The sequence below is a fragment of the Sceloporus occidentalis genome, unplaced genomic scaffold, assembly GCF_023333645.1.
Source record: "Sceloporus occidentalis isolate IW3139 unplaced genomic scaffold, rSceOcc1.0.p SCAF_83, whole genome shotgun sequence".
NCBI classification, from domain to species: Eukaryota; Metazoa; Chordata; class Lepidosauria; order Squamata; family Phrynosomatidae; genus Sceloporus; species Sceloporus occidentalis.
The window spans coordinates 1,350,352-1,371,071 of record NW_028317063.1 but is presented as its reverse complement, the minus strand read 5'-3'; the positions used below and the strand labels follow the sequence as shown (position 1 = coordinate 1,371,071).

At 34.7% G+C, this 20,720-nt stretch overlaps 1 protein-coding gene across 1 annotated transcript in view; it reads left to right on the top strand.

Annotated features, from left to right (window-relative positions):
- LOC149285175 (low-density lipoprotein receptor-related protein 1B-like) overlaps nt 1–2,377 on the top strand; it is a 366,729-nt gene extending 364,352 nt beyond the window's left edge. The window contains exons 90-91 of the mRNA XM_089495720.1: nt 433–531; nt 2,237–2,377. Coding sequence (XP_089351846.1) covers nt 433–531; nt 2,237–2,377 — 240 coding nt within the window. The remainder of the gene's footprint in view (nt 1–432; nt 532–2,236) is intronic.
- The last annotated feature ends 18,343 nt before the right edge of the window (nt 2,378–20,720 follow it).

Sequence of the window (20,720 nt, the reverse complement as noted above, 5' to 3'; positions counted from 1 at the left end):
TCTGTTAAAAAGATCTACTTAAGATTTCTCTTTTTTTTTATTGCAAATAAGTCACATTCAGAAATGTCCCTAAAAAATGTTAGGAGACCAAATACAGAACCAATTATTATTATTATTATTATTATTTATAGTTCACCATCCTATTCTGCAGAAGTAGGGTAGAAGATTTACAAATTTTGCAGTTATTCAAGAAACCGATACATGGCATCAGCGTTAAGACTACAGTAATGTTTCCTTTAATGTTCAATTCAAAATGATGCATCTCAACAAAATTCTATTAATCAACATGCTTTGTTTCATAAAATTTGGCAAGCTAGTATATTAGAACAGTAAGACATCCTGTTGTTAGCATCTTTCCAGAACATTTACATGTTTATATTTCAAAGGACCGCATGTATGATAAATTTACTAACACCACATGTTTGTATACAGTCCAGGTTCTTGGGGGGTGGGCCTGCAGCATTCAAAATTGCCCACACAGCACCGCCAATCTACATAAATTCAGATCTGAAAGGACCACTAGCTCCTGGGGTGAGATATAAATCACCTGCCGTATCACATCATTGCATGTTGAGTGTTCCATGTGTGATCCGTAACATTAAAATTCCATCAAAAACAGCCAACCTTCTCATTCCTTCATTATAAAAAAAAAAAAATACTACTGCTCAACGAAGCTCTTTTATTTCAAATATATAATCATCTGTATATATATATATATATATATATATATATATATATACTCTATTATATGGATATATTATATGGATTATATTTTATTTGGATATAATGTATTCTTCTTAAATCAAGATAAGTGAACTTGGACATAGACTGACGTGAACACAAATTTAACACCTAAAACCAATGTCACATTTGTGCCAGTGGGTTTCTAATCCATTAAAATAATATTAAGATTAATGTATTGATATTCTACTAAATGCCCTGAAACATTGTAATGCTTCTCGAGATGCATTTAATTGGCACCACTGTACCTAGACAACACCGCATTATAATAATGAAATCTGGTCTTGCATTAGAACACAAAATGCAGGTGCTTTTAAACTCGTAGCTGTAAATGAAATATGAAATCCTTGTCATCACTGACATTAGACGAGACAGCCAGGAGGATTGTTTTTAATTGTTTTAAGGATTTTGGTTTGTGCGTCCAAATCCCTTTGTATGTTAAAATCTAAACATTTATTAACAGTATTAATATTAATATTAAAACCGAAGTACTAAAAGTACTTATTTGCATGACTATAGTAATACATCACATTGAAAACAATATATGTGTTTGTGTGTATGCAAGTGTTTCCACAGTTTCATCATCTTCACCCTATCTTTCACCCAATCATTAGTTCTATCATGTACAACACCGGCTACCAACTTCCATTCTTTTCCCTTGATGTTGTTCTCAAGTACCATCAATGTTGTTTTTTCTTACAACAATAAAAAAGGGATTTTACCCATAATTTAATATAATCCTAATGTTACCTTCCCATTATTCTCTTATTATCACTTCAGAAATCTATACTCAAATCATAAAATGTTACTGTTATCAAGAAGACCCCACAAGGTCTGTCTTAAAGTACTCCTGCCTACACAACTTAAGAACATGTATTAACCATGATAACAGCGCCATAAACTGTTTTAGCGCAACCTAATATTGATAGTATAGAGTTTAAGCCACTTTTATTACTACCATTCTGTGTATATAGTCTATATTATCTCCAGGTCTTCTATTTGAACCATGCTATACCAGTCAAGCTTTTTAACCCCAGCCTTCAAGGCTAAGGGACATGGGGAAGATTCTGACCAGGTGGCTATTGTCGACATGGCATGCTCTTTGTTCCCTGATGAAGGATGCTTTGGCCAAAACATTGGCTTAATAAACTAAGCATGGCTTCATCGTGAGTGTGCACAGTATATATGTGTATGGATCAACAAGGGGATCAATTACATTATCTGTTAGACCTAAACCTCATGATTCTTGATATTTCATTATTGATTTCTAGTTTTTAGGTGGCTAAAGTCCACATGAAGCTATTAAAAAGGCAAAGACAGATATTTTTATTTAAAAAAAGTATTGGGTTGGTTCCATAGGCAACGAGAACAATTTGATGGTGTCAAACTTAAAAAATAACTTTTCACATTCATTTTTTTTTTTAACATTGCATCTTACAATGCATGCTCTGGGAACCCACCACGACTGATTGTATTTATACCTTCTTTCCCACAGCCCACGAACTACTCAAATCCCGTGTATGCAAAACTATTTGTAGATGGCCACAATTGTCGGAACTCTTTGATCAGCATCGAAGAAAGAAAAGAACTTCTTCCAAAGAAAATAGAAAATGTGATCAGAGAGACTGTGGCTTAATCTCTACTATTCCGTTACCTTTTATACTCTGTATAAATGTATAAAATATGATTACTTTTCTATGTACCAACAGTATTATAATTGTTTCGTCATCAGCATTACCTCTTTTTTTTTTTATTTCTTTTTTTTTTTATTTCTTTTTTTTTTTGTTCTGCTGATGACTATAGACCGACCATTTGTATGGTATTTTTATGAAGAATAAACTGCACTACAGTTAAATTTAAACTACAATGCTGCTCAAACACCATTTTATTTGTTAAAACTAAAGGCAACGCTATTTCTTTGTAGTGTGAAATGAGAAATCCATTTTATATGAACTTTTTTTAGGTTCAATATTGTCTTTTCACGAAATTATTCCGAATGATTGTGACTTGTTATAGATTGGATTAAAACTTTATTATTATGCATTCAGAATATTTAGTATATGCCAATTGAAGTTTACTGTTGGCCATCTGATGTCACAATAAACATACAGTACGGTTTATAAATGATATTTCTTCTCAATGGATAAAACATTTTGCAATTAATGTTTGTTCTGATATAAAATGAAAACAATTAAAGGGTTATAGATTTGTATAGCTAGAGCTGTTTACATCTGAACCTCAACTTTTGGGACCGTATTGATTAAACTTAAAATATATATATGCATTTTATCGCTTAGGTGTTGGAGTAACAGTATTAATTTTATATTAAATATTTCAATTTCATGTTTATACGTCATTAAGAATTTTGTTTGGTACTCATGCATCACATCTGTCAAAAAATATCCGACAAGATCCACTACCTACCGTTTTTTAAAAATTTTATCAAAATGTATAAAGTCTGTCAAACACTTTTAAGTCCCATGAATTGGTCTTTTTTTTTAATGATTTTTCTATTCAAATGTAGCCTACATGTTATGGTAGAAAATCTAATCTCATTCGTTCTAGAACTTGGGAAAAAAACACCCAAAAAAGGCTGACCTCAAATATACAAATAATTTAAATATATATATATATATATAAAATAACACTGTTAGAATCTATCACACAATTAATAAAATAAAAAATGTCAACAGAAAAAAAAGTGCACCCTAGTGAAATAGGATTGAGAAATAAATTCAAGGTTTAAATATTAAGTAGTCTTAATTTGCCATCAGATGTCATGAGAACTCTAATAGTACCTCCAATACATAATAAATAAATATATATATATTGTTGTCTCAATTAATTATTTTAAAAATAAAAACCAATATTTTATGCATCAAAATATTTCCCTTAAAGCAGATATTATAACCTGGTCCCTGAATTTTCCAAGGTTTATAGTGATTAATACAAACATTATGTTGAACTTTTTTCAAATAAAAGCTTTAGTCGTTACATACTTTGCCAACTGAAAGGCTCCGTAACAATGCACATTGTATTTTCTGATTATAAAAAGAATAACACAAATAACACATTTCCGAGAAAATATGCTGCTACTCTTTCAACCTGGACTTCACCTAGGTGGGTCTCTAGACGCTAGATGTTTTGGATGGTCCTCTACACATTTGAATCCATAGGTTCTACTAAATTATGTTATTATTTTTACAGTTCCTACCCACCATCCGAAAAAGTTTCTTAAAAGTTTATGACCCTCTACATTATAAGGTTGGACAAAAACGTTGTGGTCTTCTGTGCAACCCCAGTGGGTTAATTGGATAAACCACACCATATTGTGAAATTTTGGCTAAAACATTAAATTACAAGCACGTCATTGCGATAATTATATTAACTTTAATGAGAAATCCAGATTTATATTGTTAAATTCAATTTTCTAAAGTGTTTGGGAAAAAGGTACATCAAAGCTTTTGTTCTAATATGGAACATCTTAAGTAGAACTTATATAATTATAAAAGATATCTCAAAATTATAGTTATTGAAAAATGTACAAATTTTACCCCTGGGGAAAACTAATTTCATCAAGTCTGTTTGCCATGTTCTACATATATTATCCTAGTGAGAAACTATACAGTATATATAAATATATATAATTTTTCTTTAACAGCAACAGATATTTACATGTAAAAATAAAAGAATATTTATAGAAATTTAAAGGCACAATTACTTGTTGTTAATATTGACTCCATATAATTCTGGCAAAATAACATTTTAGAGGGAAGAAAAATATTAGTATGTTTGATCTTATTCCCTTTGTACAAAAAGTATTGTCAAAAAAATATTGTTTTATAATTTTTGTTGTACTATGTGCATGCATACTACCTATTTCTAAACAAAAATGCCATATTGGGGCCTTCCTATTGATTTATGTAATATTTGTGCACATTTGCTGAATAATGTTATACATATCATATCAACATTGTTAAGGTTCTTGTTTAAGTACATTTTCTTAAACTGAACAGTATTTTTTTAGTTTGATTATAATAGCAATTTTACTTATCTTTCTATAATGAAATGTTCACTACTTTATAATAAAAAATGGTTGACCAAAATATTCCGCAAAAAAACACAAATACAGGTAACTATTCCGTATAAAGCTCTGGAGTATGTGAAACAAAGTATGTTGTTGAAAACTAATGACAATCAGCTAGTATCATTGTTTTATCAAATCAAATATCAAACATAACATTTTTGAAAATGTTTGTGCTAATACTCTTTTGGATAGTGAAAAGATGTCCTTGTATCATGATCATTAAAAAACAAACTCCATGTTTTGATACATATTTTCTCTATTGGTAATTGAAATACTAATTTAAAAAGGAAATTATCAGAAGCACCGCACCGTTATTTTGAAGTTTAATATATTTTATAGCACTTTTGAGAAATAATTTTATATTTCAATATTATTAGAGACAAGACTGCTGAACGTATGCTAGAACAGCTAAACAGCTCATTAAAACATCGTAGAAATTAGGAAAATGCTTATTTATTTTGGTAAATAATTTAATTAAAGAGTTTAAGAAAGAAATAATGTTATCAAGTTCCATTACCTTTCAAGCCTGCCATGATATAACATTAAGAATCTATCAAGGAAATAAAATTGAGTCTTTGCACACAAAAGGATTGTTCCTTGAAAATGATTAGATTCAATTATCAGATTAACATCAGGTTTGGGTGATTAGGGCAATTTGCCACATCTTGGATGTATATTGAGTGGGTCCTGACATACATGCAGGTACATGTATGTAGGTAGTGTGTACCGTGCATTGCAAACCTGATACCATTTAACCCACCAAATAACCACACGGAGACTGAAATTGGATAAAAACAGTTGATACAGCGCTATGGAATTTGATGGCGCTATATAAAACAATAAATAATAATAATAAATAATAATAAAAAGTCAATGCGACAGGTATAATAATGAGCATTACAGACTAACAGTAGAACATCTTAAAATTGTAAAGATTTAGGCTTAAAATACCAACATCATAATTAATATATTATTTGGCTAGGTATCTAGGACTGTAGTTCTCTTGTCTTGTAAAGACTATTCGGTTAGTCTAATATCTTTGCCTTATATTGAGGAAGCCAACATTATTTTTTTTTAAATTACCCCTTGAATTTGGAGGAAGCAACTTGAACCTAAGAAGATACAAGCTGCTTTTTCTGAGTGAACAGCATTTTCCACTTGCCAACCGCCATCATGTTGCCAACAATCACAAATCCCCTCTTTGTTGAGTGACTCGATTTGTACAGCCCTGTGTACCTGCTGTGGAAAGAACATTGTCTCTTATCTGTACATTCAAAACTCTCTTAAACTACTTTTAGATGCCTTCACGGAGAAATCAAGCTGCTCGAGTTTATTCTTCAGTTTCTCAATCGCCAGAAAACCCAATTAGTGAAAACATAACCCAAACATAACGGCTGTGGGTACGGGGGCAGCCGTGTTATGGACATTCCTCCCCAAATGGTTCCCCAAAGTAAACTTGACATTAATCATTACAGCTAAAAAATGTTCTGTTAAAATTCATATCACACCTTATGGTGTTTTTTTAGGATATTTTCAATTAAGAATTTACATACAGATGACCTCTGCCTTCCAGAAATACCTGTGAAAAACAGGAAATAGAAAGTAGAGAAATACTTCCAGTTGGATGAATAGTTTCATGTCAGACGACTGAAATGTCTTCTTAACAAAAAGCAAAGCATATTGGCTCACGTAGCATACGTCTCTCAGGACAGTCGAGTAAAAAACCAAGAATTAACCCATGAGATACAAATGTAAGTTGGAACCTAACAGAGCATGAATATACACGAGTATACATAAATAAACAAGGCCCCCTCTTATTCAGCCCCAGCAGCTGTCATTTAACTCGCATGACATCACCTAAAACTTGCAAAACTTGCATGTAACAACAAACTACTTGGGTGTTAGTGAATGAACAAGTTGTTTTGCGAGTGTTAGCAACACTCAGCTTGATCAACCACTCAACCTCATGGAGAACAGACTTATTACGATGCAGCAGTTTCAGTCTTTTTAGTGTTATTATTAAAAATGACCATGGCATTTCTCTGTTAAATAGTGTAATATTCATTTGGGCTGCTGGGGAAATTTTATGCCTAAATATTGAGTTATTGTGGTATTTAAACAAGATATATATGATGTGTTTTGTTTTTGGTATATTTTTTCGGACAGCAAATTTCACTTCCTACCTTTTTCGGCTTGGATGAAATTCAGAGAGGCTTTTTTTTAATGGGAAACTAAATTTCATAAAATGTGTCAATTTTTCAATATCTTCTTTAAAGAGATCATTGTAAAATTGTTCAAAATCTTAAAAATTCCAAGAACTGCACAAATTACACATTTGAATGCTCTTTTTCGTGTCCCAAATGTTCCCATTTCATGTAAATCAGTAGATCTAAGAGTGGTGTACTTTAAATGCTGTTTGGAAATGCCACGTATCTAATGGATAAAGACACTAGTTTAATTTGTTGCCATTTTCATTACAATCCTTACTAAGGAAAAATTTATATTCAGTCAACCTTTTTTTTTTTTTGGCTTGAAATGTCACTGGAAGCATTTGTTAAAATATAGCAAAAATGGCTACATCTGAGCTGTAAAACATAACTGCAAATGTGCCGTAATGGCATTACGATACATCCAATTAAGTGGTAATCAATGCAATGTCCCCATTGCAAACGGATGACATACAAGCTTCTGACAGCATTCTCTACACATCAGACGCTTTGATACCAAATTATAGTAACATTTAGTTCAATAGCAGATGAACAAAGACTCGTGCAGTCAAAAGGATTTAGCCAAAAAAATTTGCTTTTTAAGTTATATTATCACAAAATTACATAATGGGCTACATCTCTCATAGTTTTGTCATTGTGTGTTGCTAATTTAGTATAGTCTCTTTTTATTAAAGGGAAACATTTGTCCATTTGGTGGCAATCATGTGAATGTGTATCCCCTCCTGTAAATGTAATAGAATTATCAGATGTATACAGCGCTGGGGGGGGGGTATTACGGTATACAGCACTGGGGGTTATTACTGTATACAGCGCTGAGGGGTTATATTACTGTATACAGTGCTGGGGGGGTTATTTTCCCCCCTTTAAGCATATATATATATATATATATATATATATATATATATGTTGTGGTATCATATTTTGTTCAACCTGTGTGCGGTCCTTTTTGTGTTGAAAATGAAAATGTATATTGCATTGCAGACCAAGTTGCCTCCATGAAGTCTATCTCACTCTCTCTGGGGACTCAATCCTTTAAAGAAATTTTTATTATTATTGTTTTTATTTTATTTTTGAAATTTACTTCCTTTTCTTGCAGCTTCAAACAATAGCGCAGCATTACCATGGGAATAGCAGGGTAACGGCATTTCACAAGTAATACAGAAAATACATTCAACAAAGCCTCTTTTATCTCTAACTGAGGTTGTGTACAAAAGAAAAAAAAAGTCCTACCTTCTTCAGATGGCTAGATGGCCGGACACTTCAATGATCTTCCCGAGAGCTGCTAATCTAAGCGTCACATTGCAAACTATAACTTATTTAATAAACACTTTGTAAGAGGTGGTCTCGTCTTTGACACACGGTGTTACAGATACTGTGAGCCCCCACCTCATGCTGCCTTAAAACACATTACTTTCTTGTATATCTTGAGGCAGGGGCCAGGGAGGGCACTAAAGCGGCTTCCGAAATTTTGCCCCAAAAGCAATTTGACGAATTGGAGAATTTTAAGACAGAAGATCTTTAGAAGATCTATCAATGTAATCTTTCCTCTGAAGGTCAAATCACATAGGAATAACACAGAAACTTTAAAAAAAAATGTTTTTCACCTTCTATGGCAACAACCTATCAGTGCATTTTATTCTGTTATGGGATAATATGTCAAATTCAGAGCATTACATGTACAAATTTCTGTATAGAACCAATTTACTTATAAAGTGCAATGTGTGCCCTCGTCCATTCCAGCTGTACCACATCTTGTGAATTATTATATGTCAATAACCCCCGTCCAAGGTCGAATAAAGTAAGAGCGTTTATAACTTAAATGAATTCATGTTTCATCTTTCTTTCTGCCCTAATAGGAAATCAATGTATAATGAAAGAATAAATACACCTTGTGCTGACATTTGTTTAACGCGAGTAATGTGTACTCTCAATTACCATATAAACCCATGAGCACATATCTAGTTAATTATAATGTCCATACCGCAACTGTACAGAAGATCACATAGTGCTATAAGACGTGGCTATATGATATTCATTTGCATAATGAAATATTCAAAATAAGGATGAAGAATATGTAAAAATAACCTTTAATACTTGGTGGGTCACACCGGATACAAATTAAAAATAATAGAAGCAAGCCGAGAAAAGGGTCATCTGAAAAGAAGGTATGAAATATTATTGTATGGTATTTAAAATCAACCCCTATGAAATAAATTAATCTTTTGTCTAAGTGGAACAGCATCTTTAAAGTCCTTGATGTAATTTGGTTTGCTGTTACATTTTGCAAAACTCTGGTTAGAAGAGGAATATTTAAGATGAAGATTTAAAATTTAACTAACACGCAATGAACATGATTGCAATGGAATTGCACTGATAAAAACGTTACATCTGTCTACTAATATATGTATTTAGTTATTGTTACTGATATTAGATATGGCTGCATTAGCGTGAAATAGAGACCGGCTCTTCTATTCCTATCATGGAACGTTCGTACATTCTTCTTTGAGGTGATGCCAAGAAGCAGACAGACTGATTCTCTTTGATTTTTGATAGGGTGGTAGATAAATGGAACAGCCTCCCAGCAGAAGTAGTAGAGGGCAATACAGTGAGGGGAGTTAAACATGCATGGGATAGACATACGGCTCCTGAATCTAAGACGAGACCAACGACTGATTAAGGTTTAAGTCTTTACAGCAGGAGAAACACAGACTAGATGGGGCCGAATGAGGCCGATCCTGGCAAATTTTATGTTTCTGTATTTTTTTTCAACTGGATCATAAAGGTTTAGCCAATCGTCCTCCTTTGTTTCAACCAATGACCCAACATGACCAAAGGTATAACCTGGGATGATCCAGTTAGAGCCCTAAAAATACTCCAGCAGCTAAAACTTCAATGTAGGGATTCATACAAGATATTGGCTCCATACACTGTTAATCTTTGGCTCCTCATAAACGCATGGACTTCGCCAATGGATTAACCTCCTTTTTCCAATTGAAACCAGAGCTTTTCCATACTTAGCCCACAAATATTACATTCAAAAGAGTTTCCAGAAGCATCAAAGCAGGCGTCTCATGGTTGCAGCTTTGGCCACATCTCAAGTCTTGGATGGTATATCGGCAGATCATGGAGAAGTTAATCTCCATTGTCACACATTTCTCCTGCTCCTTGCTGGTCTTTGTGCTCTAAGTCAATCCAGGTGATAATTATTGATGTCATAACCCAAAGTCTATAACCCATAGCAAAATGCAGACCAGATGAAGAGAGACCAATTCTAACGGTAGAACTAACCCACCGACCATTAGGGATTGTGACCTAGGGGCCACCCAATAGACGAAATAGTGGGAGGCCAGTTATTCTGGCCAAAAATAGTAAAAAAACCCCCTAAAGATCAGTTCTGCCAACCCTTTTTTTTATGTATCTTTGCTGATTATAGAAATATTGGCAACTGTTGAAATTTGTGTAGGGCTCATGATATGGATCAATCGATACATTAGTGTATTCTGCATTTCACGCAAATTATCATTCATAAGATACATACTAAGCAATCATTCATCAGTTCTATTATTAGTATAATAAATGAAAATAATACATCATTGTGAAGGATAATTTAAAATGTGTTGTAAATGATAATTAAGCCACCTTAAGATGCTGTAAGATACTTTTTGGGTGTTTTCATGTATCCTTTGCGAATAAAGGTATCTCGGAACAAGTGCTTTTAAACAGACAAAGACAATTTGTAGAAATCTGTGCAAACATTTGACTACCAATTAAAAGAAAAAGAAAAAAAAAAAGGCAATGACCTTCATCAAAATGAGTATTCTCACTGACATAGCTCAGAGCGGCTGTTAATGGCATCCTATAATTATATTAACCCTTTAATGACAAAGCCCGTACATGTACGGGCTCAAAATGCATTGTTTTCAATGGGTTTAGGGACCGCCCATTGTCCTTAAGGGGTTAAAGCACTTCTCGTTTGAGCACGGGCTATTTTGCAAATGCCATTTGAGGTTAAATACAGTGTTAAGACAAACTATTTAGTTATCCACATAGAAATCTCTACACCCCCTTGTTTCTTTATAACAGAAAAATGTGATGTCGACAACGAATTCCTTTGAAATTCAGTTTACAAAGAACCTGCCATTGTCACATCTCATTGATCATAACCCCCCAGCGCTTTATACAGTAATAACCCCCCCCATGATGTATACAATAATGTCAGTAAGCATTGTTTAAAAACCTGTTTTTATCTAATTTTGCTCCAATAAACTCCTTTTATCTGCAGACCTGGAGGCCTCCATTGCTGTCAGTCATGTTATATTTTGGGTGACTTTCCTGCTCAAACACCACACTGAGCTGATGCTTTATGGCAATGCTAATGAAGTCTGTTCCTCCATAGACCTTCATTAGTCAGAGTGTCTTACTAGGTGATTAAGACTGAGCCATTCTATTGTTTCCCACAGGCAGTAGGATAAGGAGTCGGAGTGTTTGTCTAGTAACGCAGAGGCTTATTTAGCTTCCTGAACATTGAAATACTGGATTTAAAATTGTTACAGATCTACTTCAATGAGTTTCAGAAGAATTTTTTATTAGCATTTTCTTTTAATTACTGCGCATTAAACTTTGTTTACCTATTAAAACTATATCAATAAACTGTCGGCACCATATATATAAGAAGCGTACTATTTTATAATTTATTTGAATGTGTAGAATAAAATGTATTTCCAAGAATCCATTATAAAGACAATGGTACTAGACTCAAAGCGGAATTGGGGATAATGAAGTAGTGAAAATCCATGCAAATACATTATTTGGTTTTCAATCCATGATTCACAAGACAAAAGCAAACTTTCCAGATGTGAGACTCCAAGAATAAGACAACTGGCTCCAGTAAATCAACTAGAAATAAATTGAAAAATGCGTACTAAGAATGTTCTCAAATGAAACATATTATTTTAAAAGAAATCAGTATAATTATTTTGGCCATCAAAATAAAATGTATAGATTTCATTTTTCTTATGTTCATAAAAATAACAGGACAATCCTTTTGCCTATTTAACCTATGTAAGTTAATATAATAAGAAAGATTTTAGAGCAATTATTAAATATGCTGTTTAATTTACTCTAAATGTATAATGTTTGTATTAAAATGAAGCATTAGTAACACAATTTTTAGTACTATAGAATTCCCCAAAACCTGCCCATAAATAATTGCTTAATAACGGAATTGTTTGCTTTATTCATAAATTTTTGCTGGGAACACTTAATCGTCACGTGACACAAAAGCAGGCACTGATTGGTTGCTGCCATAGAAACCGAAAACATATTAAACGTTTCTGAGTTTTTATGTTGTGAAATATCCAGGAATTAATAAAACGACAAGTCTTCTAAGGTTTATTTGCTTAACAAACTAGAGATTGCAATTTATGTTTTATCTATGCGGAACAGATCCTTTATGCATAAAAATGCGTGTTTAGCTTTTGTAATTAACCAAAAATGCAACAGGTTTCCTTTTCAAACGTGTTGGTATGTAGTCAATGTACCTTATCAATTCCATCTACCCAGAAGGGATTCCTAATTAATTACATTCATCTATTCCTAAAAAAAAGATTGACATGATAGAATATCTGTTACCGTGTATAACATTTACTTTTTCAAGCATTTGGGAATTTAAAAGAGAATCAAGAAAAGCCTTTCAACACAAAACAAGGGTTTCTAGTGTCAAATAAATGGTAGAAACCAATGGCAATTATATATTCTCAGCGACATTACTGTACATATTAGAGTCTGTCCACCAATATATTATTTTTATTATTATTTTATTATTATTATTATGATTGGAATTATTATTATTATTATTATTATTATTATTATTATTATTTATTATTATTATAATGTTTTATTACGTTTGTTATTATTATTATTATTATTATTATTATTTATGATGCTCCATCCTCTTCTGGTTAAACCAAGGAAACATGGTTTCCAGATTAGTGTGGGTTATCTTTAATGCTTTAATTAAACCTGTAATTAATCCACCCTTTGTCCATGAAATGCAGGCGGATAGTTATTATAGTCTACTAATGGTGCAAGCAATATAAAATTCTATGTAATGTGATTACTAAGCTAATGCCTTGCAGTGTTTTCTATAAATACTGTTCCCTAATCCTTGGAGCGGCTGTGTACATCTTGTCCTATGGTTATACTATATGTCCGAATAACATAGATTAATAATTATCGAATTTACAGCTTTGGTATTAAAATGTAGTGTGGCGCTTTAACAGGTAAGATTACGTTTCCAAAGGGCGCATGCTAGATTTTTACGTAAGTAAAAATCTAATCGTCTCTAACATCCACAGCCCTAACGATTTTATTTGGATATGTATAGATAGAAAATGTATAGAAATCAAGATTATTTCAGACAAAAATATACTTCCAATTCAATTAAAAAATACATTCACAAACTTTAATTGTTCTATGATTTTCGGGTTATTCATAATATTTATTATTCATGTGAACAGATACAATTAAGGGAAAGGGTAAAGGTAAATTATGAGAAAGAATTGTTTTCCAGACATTGGTCCATCCATTTCATGACCAGGTGATCTGTTATATTAATACATACCTGATTTCTCAAGGGCCATTGTTAAAAAAACATTCTCTCTTGATCAATGGTTTTACTTTACTGAGAGGGTGGTGGATAAGCAGAACAGCCTCCCAGCAGAAGCGGTAGATGGTAATACAATGAGGGGATTTAAACATGCACGGGATAGGCATATGGCTCCTAAATCAAAAGACAAGACCAACGACTGATTAAGGTTTGAGTCTTTACAGCAGGAGAAATAGGTAGACTAGATGGAGGGCCGAATGGGGCCGATCTGCTGGCAGATTTGATCGTTCTATGTTTAATTCATCTATTTTTCTAATGTGTTCATTTCCTTTCTGATTAATATGTGTACGCTGCTTATTCCTATAAGAACCGCCGTATTATGCCTTGTTTTTAGAAGTGAGACAAGTCTAGATTATAAAGTATGTATCCTAAAGGCATAACAATGCATTGTTGATTCCGGCGGTAATGCCTTTCAGTGAGACAAGAAATAATGATGCTTCCATTCGGCGAGGGGAAATCTTACGGGCGATTTGATGCCTCTTGAATTCGCTGTCAGCGTAAAAACAATAATAAAAAATAATAATCAACAACAAATATAATTCCTCTCCCTATTATAAGAAACATTGCAAAGCCGTCACGCGTGCTCCCAGCACATGTTCTCGTCGCTGACTCTGCCGGGGGTGGGGGGGCGTAACATCTGTCCGCGTAGCAAAAAGCTTTTTTGGGGTTGAAAATGAATTTGTTACCATGAAAGCAGGGCTGCTTTGGGAAGTTACAGGAGAAAAGTTGTTACAGGAATGTAACAAAATTGCAACAAAGAGTTTTGATGTGTGATGTCATCACGTCTTCTCCTTATGTACCTTGTGTGTATAGATACTGACAAGTTTAATGTTATCTTTACTTTTTGTAACTTGTTATAACACAAAGGGATGATCTAATGACTACAATGTAATGGTTTCCCATTTTCTTTCTATTTGAATAAGATATCCTGTCCCTCGAAGCAACTATTTTCTATGCATGTGAACAATCGTATGATATTTTGCATAGTTTTGTATTATATTAATACAAATTGCATACAAATTTTATTACTAGAGCAAAATTCTGCTTTTAAACTGCCTTGAAAACGGTATAGGGATATAAACGGATGATTACGGAAAAATGGGAAAAAATGTTCCGAGCCAGGGATCAGATGCATAGCACATTATAAAAAGTAACACGCTGTGTATAGGTGTCTGATAGGGCAATCCAGTAAGAGAATCCATCATTATTAGCTTCCCTGGGAAGGTAATATAATAGGTGCTTGTCAGCACTGGATGACGGCTCATACCTTAATAACTGACAAGCGTTTCTCTTGGATTATTCAGTAGTCTAGATAAGGTCTACTAGACATAAGTGTTTGCATTAGTTTTGAATAGTAACTCTTCTCTGCTGAAAGAGAAAGCGTGGAGGATACTATGATAAAATAGCAGAAACAGCATGGCAACAAAAAAAAAACCAGTTGGATAGATATGTTAGTGGTTTCCATCTTATTAAAGAGACAGCAATGCCTAATCATATATATCTGGCAAAGCACATCTGTTTTGTAATATTTTAGAAACTATAAGTAATAGCATTGTACTCAAAGAAGAAAAAGAACCTCAAAGCTTATCAGGATAACCCCAGATCCCAAGCTTATTTCTACTGCTTCTTCATAGACTTTATATAAGCATGAAGGGCTATATTTCAAACAGGTGTACAGCATCCAATGTCAGGTAACCAAGCCAGCCAGTGGTTCTGTGTGTGTAAATGAAAAGTGTTAGATTAACAGAGTGTGTGTATGGAGTTAGAGTGCCTGAGTATGTCAGTGTATGGTGTATGGTGCTTGTATGTATAAGTGTACATCGGTCATGCAAGTGTTGTATTATATGGTGTTAGCATGAGTGAGTGTATGCTGTTAACGTGTGTGCTGCATGGTGTTAGATTGTGTGTTAATGTATGGTGTTCTTATGAGTGTGTGTGTCAGCATATGGTGTTAGAATTTGAGGAGTGAGCCTCAAATATATATATATATGTGTGTGTCAGCATATGGTGTTAGAGCGAGTTTGCGTATTAGGATGTGCATGTGTCTCAGTTATGGGGAGCTGGGCATTGAAGAAATAGTGCACCCAGCCACCACTGACCCTAGGCTCACCCCTGTATCAGAAATCTACCTATTCTGTTTAAAACATGTAAGGATTAAGTGGTTAAAAAAGATTAGAAAAAGAAGGGTTTTTTGTTATTTTAAAAAAAAAAACTCCAGGCGACCCCAGTAATAAAGCAGCCCAAAACACATTTTGAAGACAACAATGCCCAATCGGTACTATTAATGTGTAAAACATTAATAGGAAGGGAATGTATAAAAAAAATATAAAAGGAACACAGAAAGGATAGAGTCAATGAACAAGTTTGACCCTTTTACTCTAGGCCTCCTAGTGGCTGTATGCATAATTGCAAGTAAAACACATAATAAAGCTTTAAATCAGATCAGCTGAATTGCCCCAATTGCTAAACCTCTTCTAAAATAGTGGACAAAGGATCTCAAATCCACTAGATAAATGACTTTTATACCAAAATACAATAATATGCACTTGCACATAGAAATAGAAAGCTCTAAAAAATAACAAAGGACCAATTTTCATTGAATTAACTATTCAGACAATGACAGAAAATAAGGTGCGTTTCTCGATAGACCTGATTATAACAGACCATGTGAAGTTAATTAAAATAGATGTGGCTCTGGCGAACAAAAGCTTTATAAGAGAGGGAGAAAGTAATAAACATCAAAGACGTGTTCAATAAATGGAATGAAGATTGAATGCAGAATAAACAGATGGCATTTGAGCGAAGAGGACATTTTAAAAAGGTTCATCCTGCAGGTGTACTTTACGTCTAGAAAACACTTTGCCATGTAAGCGTTCCACGTCTAACATATGTTCAGTATTTATCCGCACAATAAAAGTCATAATCCCCTGGCTTTATACATTATAAATCCAGGAACATCTTCGTTTAACATGAAAAAAAATATGTAGTTTTGCATGAAATCAGTATTTCGGTATTTTGCAACAAACTGTTCTTATCTTGGCGGGATTAGTAGAAGTAAGTAAGCGGGAATTGTATTAGAAAGAAATAGCAGCATGGGACTGGATTCTTTATTCTGGGCAACTACTGGATTGGAATAAAGATGGCTGACTGCTTTCAAAAATGGCTTAGATTTTTTGAAAAAGAAATACCTTTTAGGCATCTTTGGGTCATATTAAATATTAAAAATGGGGATTGAGGCAGAATTTTTCTTTGGCCTCACACTATCCTTGAAATTAAAATTTTTAATTCAAGATATTAATGAAAGGGTTCAGGGTCATATTTAGCGTTGAGGAAAAGGGGCAGCTGCCCAGATCCCAGACATATGTTAGGCCTCCTCAAAAGCCGCTCCTTGAGCCCCCTTTCAACATCATAGTCTTCCGACACATATCGCGGTTTTCCTCCCTTGAGTGGCGCACCCCAGCTGGGGCTGGAGACCATTGGGATATGCGTCATATCCCGGCCCCCAGCAGACACCGCATTGACCACTGGGAAAGTATTAGTGGTGAGGTCCTTCTCTATCGTTGTCTCTGCCGTTATATATGAACGATGGTAAGGGTACCTAAGTTTTATTGTTACCCTGAAAAAAATCTCTTGGTTTTTGGTTTTATCGCACCTCACCCCCTTGTTTTTATTGCCGTGAGATAATATACGCTAAAACCCAACAAGGTTTCTTAATTCTTACTGGAAAAGGGTGTTATTATTATTGCATTTTAAGGAATTATTAATTTGAGCCTCTAAATTGGAGCAGTGAAATTCCCGATATCTTGAGAATACACTTTTTGAGATAAATACACAGAAATTCACGGTGAGTTAATAGCCAGAAATAATTGGGTGACCTTTAACCTTTTGATCTTTAACTGACAGATCTATCGGCGGAAATCCAAGATTCATAATAAATAATAAACACTCCGATAATTTCAAATATTTTTGTTTTATCTCAATACCGTTTCATAGCGACATTTTCATTGAAAAAAATTCCATCTATTTCCTGCGATAAGAGATGCCGTTATAGACTTTTTATGTTCCGTTTTCGCAATGCGACCTTGGAAACGGTCTTAGGTTGGTCATATCTTAAAAAAAAAAAAAAAACCCAGTCTTACAATCAAATACAGGATTTTCTTTTAAATTAACCCAGATTTAAGTTGTGTACCTAGTGCTCTTCATAAGACAAGGTGAAGAAAGAGCAAGAAAGCTAAGGTGATTGAAACGTCTTTTCCGACCTCTTCCTGATTCCTTGGTATTTGACGAAGTGTAAGCCTTCTTTAATGAGTGAGACAAAAAAATAAAATGAAATAAAAAAAAGTTCTGGCGCGTCTCCCACTATGATCAAATACCTCGCTCTCCAACTAATAATATGAATTTAGCATTAAAATTAATAATTTCTCCAAGTTAGAACTCAATAATGTGCAAATAACAATTTACTCTTAATGCCAAACTTGGAAAACAAGAAGACATTCCTTACCTTCTTACATCAGATTGCTCTATAGGAAAAGGTAATGTCCGTCGAGTCTGATACTTACATGAAACTATAGGATATAAATAGAGTTTATACTCCTGACCCATGCTTCAACACCCAATTTAATTATAGAAATGACTGCAAGGACACGTTACTTTTTCTGGAAAAAAAAATAAAAATAATAATAATGAAATTTGATGCAAGTCATGATGTAACTTGAGATCCAGTCAATGCTTGAGGCTGTAAGAGTCAATTTCAGTAAGATTACTTGTTGTACTAGGGAGGGTTAGCTTATAATGTTTAATGACTGATTCTGGTAAACGGCTTTGTCCCATTTAACCCCTAAAGTGCCAGCTATGTACATTGTACGTAAAAGCCAAAGTGCAGTGTTAACTCCTCAGTTGCCAGTTTAACGGTGATTGCTTCCCAGCTATCACTGGACCAATCCTGAACCCTTCCTGCTTCATTATTTCTCCATGAGATTGCGCGTGCAGCATTAACCCCTTCAATGCCGCATTCCTTGGAATTTCTAAAAATATGCTTCTCTCCTGTGGTATGATTGACACTTTTATGATCTTAAATGTTTACATATCGTCTTTTTTCTGTATTCCATAAAGCCAATACAATGATAGAGTCATTTAACAAACAGAACATTATAAACAACAACACAACTGACGAAAAGAAAGCAGCATTCAAGTTTTCACGTTTGTTCATTCATTAGGATACAAAGCTAAACTTTTGGGTTGGAAAGAATCACTTCTGGCAACTCGATGTGTTGAAGGGTGTCCAATCTCTAAAGCTTTGACAAAAGAAAACTGATGCTTTTATCAACTTAGTTTGCAAATCCATGTGAATCTGTTACTCACAAAGATAATTGCCATTACATTATTGTGGCGTTAATTGTCACTTTTCCAGTTTCCATGGATACTAGAACAAAAATACAAAAAAAAAACAACATACACTGTCAAGGGCAAACTAAGATCATCTTAACTTCGCAAGACTTTAAAAAAAAAGCTATGCTTTCAGATTGATCTTCAGATGCAAACATTAACTTGGATTAATCACTCTGTTGAATAACAAGCAATAGGGGAATATTGTTATATTTGATAACATGGAGCAAGACGTCGAAGCAAAATAAGCTCCACTTGACTGCAAGAAAACGGAATTTGGTAACACGGCACAATGTTTGTAACCAGGGGTGGGCTGGCAGCCTAAGGCCTGGGGGGCAAGTCAAGTGAAGTGGCTCTGCCCCCTCGCACTCACCTTTCACCCCTCACGCTGCTGCCACCACTATGCGGCCATCAGACTGCTGGAAAACTTATCTAAACGGCCGCTAGGTGCTGATGCCACCGGCCGGAGCTACTTTAATCCTTTTTTTTATTTATTTAATATGCCGGATCGGCTTGCCATATTAAAAATAAATAAATAAAGTATTAAAGTAGCGCCGGCCGGCAGCATCAGCACCCAGCGGCCGTTTAGATTCAATTTCCAACAATCTGATGGCCGCATAGTGATGGGAGCAGCGTGAGGGGTGAAAGGTGAGTGCGAGGGGGCGGAGCTTTCACCCCTCACGCTCCTCCCATCACTTGGTGGCCATCGCATATGGCCGCTGGGTGCTGATGCCGCCGGCCCGCGCTGCTTTAATACTATTTTTTTTTTTCATTTAATAGCCGATCCGGCTTGCCATATTAAATTTTTAAAAAAAAGTATTAAAGTAGCGCCGGCCGGCGGCATCAGCACCCAGCGGCCGTTTAGATTATATTTCGGGCGGCCTGGGGGGCAATTGCCCCCCTGCCCCCCGGCCCAGCCCGCCCCTGTTTGTAACGCTCTGGTCTCATCATTAAAATAAGTTCAGCGATGGATTCGTTTATCCGACTGAATTTATTCATGCAGAATCAAGCTTTGATGTAAAGCAAGCTTTAGGTTTCTGGGAAAGATGTTTATTCTCACTCGGATTCTCCGATAAACCCATCCGGCCCCTGTCTAGTCTGCCTATTTTTCCAGCTGTAAAGTCTCAAACCTCAATCAGTCATTGGTCTCGTCTTAGATTCAAGAGCCGTCTATGTCTTGGCATTCTATCCACAACATAATCACTGAGACTTTGTGACTTTGTTTATGTGGTCGATGGAGGCATTTAGAAGAGGTGTAAGGAACAGCCCTGGAACGGTCATTAAATATACATATAAATATAGTCAGTGATCTGTTATAGGGCAGGAGCCCTTAGAGAATAGCCTAACAAGTATACAGAAATAAACATGCACTGTGCACCTATAGGTTACACAGAGCACAGGGTTGAGCAAGGCGAGGATACAATAGACCAGTAACCAGAACACATGGGAACTCCGGGTTGTGAGGAGGGTTCGGATCATGGGATGGTATTAAAGATTGTCTGAGGTTTGGCCCTAAGGCACAATGGTAGGTTTCACCATAGACCAGGCGCCTGGTGAGAGAAGTGTGTCCGCTGCCCTGGGGACGTTATGCTGGTGCTGTGCCAATGTCACC